Source organism: Beauveria bassiana (genome assembly GCF_000280675.1).
Source record: "Beauveria bassiana ARSEF 2860 unplaced genomic scaffold BBA_S00047, whole genome shotgun sequence".
In the NCBI taxonomy this organism is placed as follows: domain Eukaryota; kingdom Fungi; phylum Ascomycota; class Sordariomycetes; order Hypocreales; family Cordycipitaceae; genus Beauveria; species Beauveria bassiana.
Genome location: NW_007930882.1, coordinates 116,708 through 125,807, shown reverse-complemented (window position 1 = coordinate 125,807; position 9,100 = coordinate 116,708). Strand labels below are relative to the sequence as shown.

The following is a 9,100-nucleotide window of genomic DNA, read 5'->3' as shown; positions in this document are numbered from 1 at the left end:
CCCTCCTCTTGGACATCTCTTCTTTGGACGCCCTTTTTTGGACGCCCTTCTTTTGTCTACATGTGCAGCTGCTTTGCGCTCTCACATTGCTGAATTAAAGCCTTACACAGCAGATGGTTACATTGTCCCTCGTACACCCTAAAAAAATGCTAGAAGTCACTTCGTCCTGCTTTGCTCCTCTGATCTCGTCTACTCTGCTTTCTTTTGGAGGTAACCTTTACACTCCCGGCTGCTTCGCGATCCAGGTACTGTACATAACATGTTCTCCTACCTGACTGATGGTCGAAGAAGAAGACTTCCCTGCTTTGCACACCCTACCGATGCCCTGCTACGCAATCAACGCCCATAGCTAGTATGCTTAGCGCAATTCCCGAACTCGCATGCCGGATGCGCTCCCTAGCACAGAGCCATGGGCATGATGTTCGACCGGAGGTGCTTACCCGGAGGCAGGTTTTCATCACATTTTCCGATGCTAAATCCAACGCCCCCCCAAGAGTGACAGACAAGGCTGCGGCCTGGAAGAGGGTTCAGCGGGGCTTCGCCTGCCTAACTAGGTTCTATCGACCGCTGTGCCCACGCCGCATGAGCTTCCTCTCAAGTGACAGAAGCCTCCAGCGCGACCCGGAAACCGCCCAACCGCCGTTGAACGTTGCCCGGCGCTGGGGTTTGCAGTTCCGCTTCGCATGCTCATCACAAACCATATGCCGTGTGGCAGCCATTGAAAAACGGCCGTCAAGCGCCTCTGCACGAGAGTGGACTCCGAAACTTTGCATCTGGTTCCGCTGCATCACCGCGATACGGCCGAGGAAAGTACCCCGGATCCACTACGAACTCGTATCTGCAGCGCTGCCTTGGTCAGTTTCGACAGATTCGGAAGAGCTTTCAAAGAAAACGTCACATCGCACATCGCACGTCGCCATGTCCATGTCTTTCCGGCTGACCAGCTCCATGCAAAGGCCGTCGAGCCAGGCATATGAAGTTCTCTGATGAAGCTTCGGATGCATCGTTAAATCCCTGGAATTGCTTAAATACAACGGTCATCGCTATAAAGGATATGAAGTTATACTGAACAGCCTTTATCCAACTGATAGAACAGTCCGTGGGAGATGTAGCTATATACCAGCACAAGAACTGCTTGCACAATTCAGCAGCCGTAAAGCTATGTCTTCTGCTGACTATATTGCCATAGCTTGACCCGTAGAGCGGCTGCGCGCCATCAAAGTGCGTCTGCGTGTTGCGCTCCGCTGCTCTATTCAACAGTCTTATCGGCTGGAAGAGTTTGTTTGTAAATAATCGTCCGGATGTTGCGGAAAGGAAGAAACTCACCTGCAGGATCGGGCGGCTGCTTCGCCGTTGCAGAGATGAACCCTCCCTGGCAATCTCCGCCTATCCATTCACAGTTCCCGCAACGATCGAAATTCTCATCGTCGACGATCATAATGCAGTCTTCAAATGGAGTTCTGCTCCCGTGCTTGCAGTGCGTGCACGGGTTCTTCATCACATTCCCGGACGTTTGTATCAAGGAAGAAATGATCTCGTTATCGCGCATGGCGGCCTGACCCTCAGCAGAGAAAAGAACACCTCGACTAAGTTGCACGGGTCGTATAATTTGCCGGTCCAGGATACGGTCGACACGTTCAGCTCCCCGTGGACGAAGCCTAAGTTCATGTCTGCGCTTTTGGCTGTCGACGACCTCAAGAACGACAGCTTGTCGATCACCGTGAAATCCTTCATGCGAAGTGACATCCAATTTGGCATTATCTTCGTTCTGTAGAGTGACATGTTTAGATTTGAGTCCGTTTTCTGGTTGTGGTTCGACGGAAACAATCTTTACATCCGTTTTTGCCTTTTTTCTTCTTTGTTCTTCATCCTGGTCATGCTGCTCTGATTGCGAATGTCCTTCAGCGAAAGATCTTGACCGTTTTTGAAAGCCCTGCGGGTCGCCTCCAAGCCTGTCATTGGGAACACCGTTGACCTCGTCATCAGAGGCCTGCGATGACGTTTGACATTGATTGTCGAGATACTCCTCGTCCGCACTGTTGGATCTCGGTACATGTGAATTTTCGAAGTTCGGTTTCAAGTCCCCACTGACAATTTTCTGAAGAGAAATTTGGAGAAAGTTGGGGGGAACTTCGGTCAATACCACATCGGTCAATCTTTGGAAGACGGCCGCGACCTGTTCTTTATGGGCCACCTCAGCATCTCGCAAGCCGCTTATTTGCATCATCGTCAGTTCACCAGCGCATTGCACAATGTCGTTCTCGATAGTAGCACTACTGCGGGAGTGGTTTTCGTGTATACTTCCAAATAAATGGCGCAGACGGAGATTGATCTCAGCAAGTCCTCGCTCGTACAAGAGCTGTGCCGGTTGGATTTTAGCGAGATCATCCACGGCTATCGTGACATGTTTCAGTATGCGTTGAAGAGCCACCGATACGGACTCGGCAGATGGCTGCGTCCTGGCCGAATGTTGTTCTGGTTCACGAGCAGTCTCTACCAACGCGGTGCTCGCAGGTAGACGAGCTTCTCGAGTCAGTAATCGTAGCGCTGAAGCAGTATATTGTACTGACGGACGGCATTCTGCGCTGGGTCATTCTCGTCGCGCTGTCGTGGTGACCGTTTAAGTATGGCGGACCTGGTTTTAACCATGATGCTCTAAAGCACAAGAATCGATCAAGACTGCATTTGAGCTCCAAGAGTAGATTTGCGAAGATCACTGAGGATATTGGAAGTTTCCGATGCTTCGCCTTATTTATGGTGGCTGAAGATGGATGACCTTTGACGGAACTCTGCCAAATCTTGTAATTCCATGGATCAAAATCGCCATAACTGGCTGACCGCTCTTCCGTCCCTATTTTTGTCTTTTTCCGCTGGCATTCCACGCGGGGTAGCCAGTCGCTGCACCAAAAAAAGACCTGCGTCCGATATATGCTGAAAGTGCGACTTTCTCTTATCCCTGTATTCAATTACTTCATTTTTTTATCACATTAATACGTACATACATACAGGCAAGGGAATTATCATACTAAAATGATTATTTGATACTGTATATGTACAATTCAGTCCGTTCAAATTCCCTCGCAAACACTGTCGGAAGCCAACAGGAGGTAGCTTCCACATGCCAGAGACGCTGGGAGATGCCACGAACCATGTTTGAGGGCACCATCTGAACTGGTACTGGATAGCTTGTTTTCCCCCAAGAAAAGCCACGCCCTTTTGCACGCCCATGCTCAGGAGCAAAGAACTTTTTTGCTGCGCATGAGCCACCAACGCCGCCGGAAGGCGGCCACACCCCAACTTTAACCCCCTTGTTATCCCCGGACACGCCCTCACGTCGACCTCAATCCACACCGGGGCGTGTGTAAGAGCACTTATTTGCTTCCATGCGCCACCACAGACGGCAAAAAGCGACCTCTATACGCCCACCCAGCTTACCTACACGCCCAGCATACCCTGCACGCCTATTCTACACGCCAAGCTACCCTGCACGCCTAGCCTGTTCTACACCCTGCCTATTTTACATCCTGCACGCCAGCCTACGCCCCCTAGTTGCACTCGCTAGATGGTGGAGGCAGACCTTTGTGCCTTGCGCACGTCTAAAAGACGCCAAACCCTTCGGTTGCTTCGTTCCGTGGTCCCAAATTTGCTCTTCACGTGCGGCGTTGTGAGCTCGATACACCCTTCAGGTGATTTTGCACCTATCGAGCTGTGTTCCTGGATGCTAGCCCCTGCTTCAGTGGTGATGTGCAGATCCACTGTGGGCAAGTAGCTGCAGCTCACACTCGTCACTTGTGATATATCTCATAAGGTGGATGGGGCGGCCAGTTAGAGGACGGAGTAACAAATATTGCAATTGTATTTTATTCTTCTTTGTCCCTGCTAAATTCAGTGCTAAAGCCAACCGACAACTAACAATTTTTTTTTTGGGCGGTCAGCCACTCTGCGCGGCGCCGATCACAATCTATCCAAACGCGAAAGCCTTGAACAGCCAACAGGTGCCCGGCCTGCGCTCGATGAATTATGGCCAACACGCAGAGCCTATGCTCACCTTGTAAGCGTCGGGATTGGCCTCGTTACAAATGAGTCTTGCGCACAAACGTGTAATGGCGTAAAACAGCTAGTCATTTTTTTGAGACTTGCGGAATAATTATTCGACACAACCCAGGGCAAGGTCAAATACGTAAGTATTGTTTGGCACGTGCGATGCGGACAGCTTCTTCGGCGAACCAACGAGGGCGCTCGGACATTCCGGAGATGCAGGAAAGGCGCCGCCACAACGCGAATGCCTGATGGCGCAGCTCGGCAGATCACCTGGCAGATAGCGAAGTGACCGTTTTTTTTATAAATTTTCTATACATACCGTAACGTAACCGTTTTTGCGTACTATATTCCTGCTAGTGTACCGGTAGAAAAACATAAAAAGAATATAAAAAAACAAGCTTCGGGCCTCATAGCTCGTAGGCGATTGTTGTATGTACCACAGAAAGAGCCAATTCCGCCAACCGTAACAATCAAATCCAATCCAGTATATCCAACCGAGTTCCATATGCAAGTAAGAACGTCCTGACATGACCCGGATCTGCATATGCCCATCGCGCGGCTAGCGGCACAGCTTCCTCGCTGCTCACGGGCTCACGGACACCATTCAGCCAGGCGACCTGTCTTGCATTCCCCATTCCTTGTTGAGGCTTTCTATATGAGCATTGAAGTCGCAGACAACCGCGCGCAAATCTTTAGAGAGGTGGAGAATACGGGGTATGACCTCTTTGTCTGCTTGAAGGAGCTTCTCGAAATAGGTAATTTGTCTCCGCAAGGCCCGATTCTCCCGCATCAGCTCTTCCACTTTCGCGTCAGCAGTCGACGGAGCAACGCCATGGACGGCGATCTCCGATCGATACAATGGGCTCGGCTTCATACCAAAAGGAGTGGGCGAAAAAAGACCGGGAGCCTGAAATCGCGGCGACAACAGACTGCTTTCGCACTTCGCGGCAAGGTTTTGCTGGCGAGCACGGCAATAAATTCGCCAACGTATTTATGTCCCATTTCTTTGCTCCACAACACTCCAACGGCGTTCATGCGTCATATTTTGGCTTGTCAACCCCTGCACCTGCAAAGTACTGCTCGTCTTACGGTGCGCTAGCACAGCGTCATCGAGGCAAGCTTTCGGGTAGGCAAAAATCAGCCACCAACAGTGGCAGTTTCTAATTTCGCTGTGCACCTCCTCGCACACAAAAAGACAGAACTGGCTGCCTTATAAAGACCCGATAGCTGCCAGCTTCAGCGACACGGCCAAACCCGACGTCTTCATCTAATCTAGTTATGGCGAGCCAACAGAACAATCGCAGCTACGTTCAAGTTGGATCCGCGGGCCAGAAACGCCGCGCAAATCCTCCACCGCAGGCACCGTCTGGCAACCGTCAGACGACTGTCGGCCTCGGCGAGGATTTTGGCCAGCAGTATGGTCAGCAGACTGCCGCGTGTGAGCCCGGCCCAGGGCCCAACATGGGACAACCCGACAAGGCTTATGGCGAGGCTCTGCATGGTGCCCAAGTTCAGCACAACCAGCAACACGCAGAACCGAGCTACCCGAATACAACTTTGGACGACATGCGAGCTGCCCTAATGGAACTCTTGGAAGCATCGCGTGCGCTGTCATTTGTCAAGCCCTCAGGGACAGGAGATCAGGGCATGGACGCACGTGTCGGGTCGTAAGCTATCGTCTCTACTAACAATACGAGAGAGCTAACAATGTAAAGTATGGTCGAAATTTTCAAAGCAAACATCGCTGGGAAGCAGCGGGCTCGGTCGTGGAACACGTCCAGTCCGTACGGGGATCTGACAGACCCGGGCACCAACCCGAGACCATAGTAATGAGGAACTCATGTCGTATCAACATGCCGATGCAAACTAGCACAATTCAAAGCCAGAGCTACTCAGACACAATAACAGATTTACAAAATGACATATCACTTTCGTCTTACTTGAACTTTCTATCTTTCCAGCATGGTAGCATCTATGGCGCCGGTGGCTCTAGCGTCGTTGTGCCTATTTCTTTTGCTTGCTGTGATCTTCCTATCTCCAAATCGAGACTATCACGAGTTAAGGACGTAGAGGCTTGCTTAGGCTCTTCGCCTCCCTACCCTAGTCTTCTTGTCGAATGACTATGTCGTTTGCCTGGAGAACATAAACTGTAGCTTTTTAAAAAAGACACATCTTCAGAATATCGGGGTGGCACTTATTAGGTAACGTGCGTCGCTACAAAAAGGACGCTGAATACTTGGGGGAACGCTTTTCGAGCCACAGAGCTAATGCTAGTGCCGAGCGGGACTTCGTGCGGCACAACGGGGAAGAGAGCAGAAAAGGGAGGATGAACGCTTGAGCAGCTGCAACAGGCCGAGACTACCGTACAGTACCGGTACAGTACTCCTATGCACACAGAGCCTTGATCAAATACTAATTTACATGTAAACAGATAATTGACTAAGCTTGATTTTGATGTACTTTGCGACTGGTAGAAAAATGTATTTGTGGAGAAATGAGCGTTTGAAAATGCTGTACTTTGGTGCCCTGTGGTGCCTTGTGGTGCCTTGTTGTGTTGCCGACCTTTACCCCTAAAACACACCGCAGGCGCTGCCACAGGGCACCAAAACACGGCATTTTTAAACGCTTATTCCTATGCACACAGAGCCTCAATTAGCTATTTACATACATCAATTCGCAGATAATTAGCTAAGCTTTATTCTCATGCACTTTGTAGCCGGGTAAAAGATGCGTCTGTAGGATAATCAGCGTTTGAAAATGCTGTACTTTGGTGTCCTGTGACGCCCTGTAGTGGTGCCCTGTGACGCCCTGTAGTGGTGCCCTGTGACGCCCTGTTGCGGCGCCTACGTTAGTCAGCACATAAGGCACTACGAGTCACTAGAATACAGTATCTTTGAAAGCTGATTTCTCCAAAAATACGTCTCTTCACCGGTCGTAAGATATACGAAAATAAAGTTCAATCAATTCTCTCTCTATCTATATATAACGATATTGAATTATGGCTTTATTAGCAAAGATGTAGCCGCTTAAAGATGCCGTGTTTTGGCGTGATGTGGTGCGAATCGTGGCTTTTTCGTTTTTCGATTTTCGATACCAAAAAGCAACAATGCAAAAAGTGGTCCTAATGATGCACCGTAACGACCTACTGGTAACTAGCGGGTGGTGGCCACGATACAGTACGAAATTGGTTGATAAACTGGACGGCGCGTACAACCAAGATGAGGAAGTCTCGATCAACGGCAAATATGAACCTATAATTCAGCACAAAGTGAGACCTAGCATTGGACAGCACTACATTTCGACTCTTGAGTTCATGTTCGAAAGCCCGAGGTAATCTCTGGTTACAAAACAAGCATATTTCAGTGGCGCAGACAGGGCTCTCTCTAAGACGTCAAACAAGAAGCGGACGTGGTAAGGTGGCAGCATCATCCTACCGTAAATAGTAATATTGTAAATTCGTATTTGAGCACACTACGGGCGTCGAAGACCATGCACTGTCCAGAGAGGTGCGACCTTCATGTCCTGCCTTCGCACCCTTGCTTCGCTGGAGTGACTACAATGTATGTTTTCCAATATTCTTGGCACCTGAAACTATCTATGTATACCCACAAGTCTACAGACAAGTTGCCTTAGCTGATCCTGCAGCCTTTGGGGCCGTCAGACCAGCCAATGAGACGGTTGGCAATGTCGCTGGCGTAGCAGTGCGTGGAGCCGCCATCCTCGAGGAGGCCGCTTGGGGCGATGGAACCCGAGTTGTATATGCGTGCGGCTTTGTAGTAGCGCGAGACGTCACTGCTGCCAACTTTGCTCAAGATTTGTGCGAGGCCGTCACCGGAAGGGGTACCTGTGACGCCATCCGCAATCATACCTTGAATGCTATCTTTGGGGCAGCGCTCTTTGTTGTAGCAAGAGTGGGTGCCGTCATGCGACTGCATGATTCCAGGGTTATTAACGCCACCGTTGGTGGTGGGAGCGCGCACGCAGCATCCTGACTCCTGCAAGGCAATGGCAAGAATAAAGCGCTTGTCGACACCAGACGACTGAGCAACATTCTCAATAGCAGATTTGACGTCCGCGCTCTCTAAGGCCGAGTTGTTAGCCTGTCTAAAGGCGTTGCACGATTGGGAAATGACATTGTCCAAGTTGTTCATCCACATGCTATCGAAGCCTATCCATTGCGCTGGCCAGCCTGAGGTCGGCTCACCGTTTCCTAAAAATGTCTTGATATAAGTCCTGCCTCCACTGATTCCACCTGTGTTTGTACCGGAGTCCGCATCGGGCTTGGAGGAGGTAGAGACGGAGGCAGGCACACTAGTTTTAGAGAGCGGCTGTGCATTCGCAACGCTTGCATCAACGGGGCTGCTCTCGGAGATGCCGGCTGAACAAACAGAACCAGATGTAGCAGCAGACGCGTCGGAGAATTTGGAAGCGGACACCAACGACGTCTGTCGGTTCGTCTGTGTAGGCGCATCAGGGCCAGGATCTGACTGAGATGATGGAAGAGCCGGTGTCTCAGTATACCCGGCGGTGAAGGTTATACTGCATTCAGTACCAGAACAGACACAGCTAGTGCCCTCCGCAGTATCCATGAAGCTAACAGTGTTGTCAATGTCACAGAGACCATACTGGCTCTCACCATGGCAAACCAGTTTGCCGGGTTTGCAGTCACGGAGATGTACGCGTGTGGAAGACGAATAGGCGACATTGAGCAGGCCCAAAAAGACCAGAGCAAGAGTCGTCTGCATTGTACGTTCCTGAGGCGGGAGGCTAGAGCGGCACGGTCAAGTCGGCTTCGGCGTGAACGGTCTTCCTTTTAAAGATTAGCTTGACGTGAAAGTAGAATAGGGTGTCTGTAGAAGATCATGCCAATATGTACGCCTGAAAATGCCCATCATGATGAATACCACTGTATGCGTCAAATGTGACCGGTATCAGGTAAAGGGAAAGTTCTGAGCGCTTGCTAGTCATTCTGTTTCTGCCTCACTTTGTAAATACAAATTAAACCAAAATGGGTGTTACAGTACATACCGTACTCTTACCAAACCAAAAGTTTATTACG

At 50.2% G+C, this 9,100-nt stretch overlaps 4 protein-coding genes across 4 annotated transcripts; 2 read left to right on the top strand and 2 right to left on the bottom strand.

Annotated features, from left to right (window-relative positions):
- Positions 1 to 146: 146 nt before the first annotated feature.
- On the top strand, positions 147 to 987 carry BBA_09214 (uncharacterized protein; the record flags this gene model as incomplete). The annotated part of the gene is made up of 2 exons (XM_008604311.1): positions 147 to 245; positions 289 to 987. The coding sequence occupies 2 exons, from the start codon at positions 147 to 149 to the stop codon at positions 985 to 987; spliced, it is 798 nt and encodes a 265-aa protein (XP_008602533.1).
- Positions 988 to 1,249: 262 nt separating this feature from the next.
- Positions 1,250 to 2,649, bottom strand: BBA_09213 (uncharacterized protein; the record flags this gene model as incomplete). The annotated part of the gene is made up of 3 exons (XM_008604310.1): positions 1,250 to 1,269; positions 1,327 to 2,523; positions 2,571 to 2,649. 3 exons carry the CDS (start codon positions 2,647 to 2,649, stop codon positions 1,250 to 1,252), a joined length of 1,296 nt encoding a protein of 431 aa, XP_008602532.1.
- A 2,670-nt stretch (positions 2,650 to 5,319) lies between these two features.
- On the top strand, positions 5,320 to 5,868 carry BBA_09212 (uncharacterized protein; the record flags this gene model as incomplete). Its single annotated transcript, XM_008604309.1, has 2 exons — positions 5,320 to 5,708; positions 5,757 to 5,868. The coding sequence occupies 2 exons, from the start codon at positions 5,320 to 5,322 to the stop codon at positions 5,866 to 5,868; spliced, it is 501 nt and encodes a 166-aa protein (XP_008602531.1).
- Positions 5,869 to 7,670: 1,802 nt separating this feature from the next.
- BBA_09211 (exo-beta-1,3-glucanase, putative) lies at positions 7,671 to 8,786 on the bottom strand (the record flags this gene model as incomplete). Its single annotated transcript, XM_008604308.1, has 1 exon — positions 7,671 to 8,786. One exon carries the CDS (start codon positions 8,784 to 8,786, stop codon positions 7,671 to 7,673), a length of 1,116 nt encoding a protein of 371 aa, XP_008602530.1.
- Positions 8,787 to 9,100: the final 314 nt, after the last annotated feature.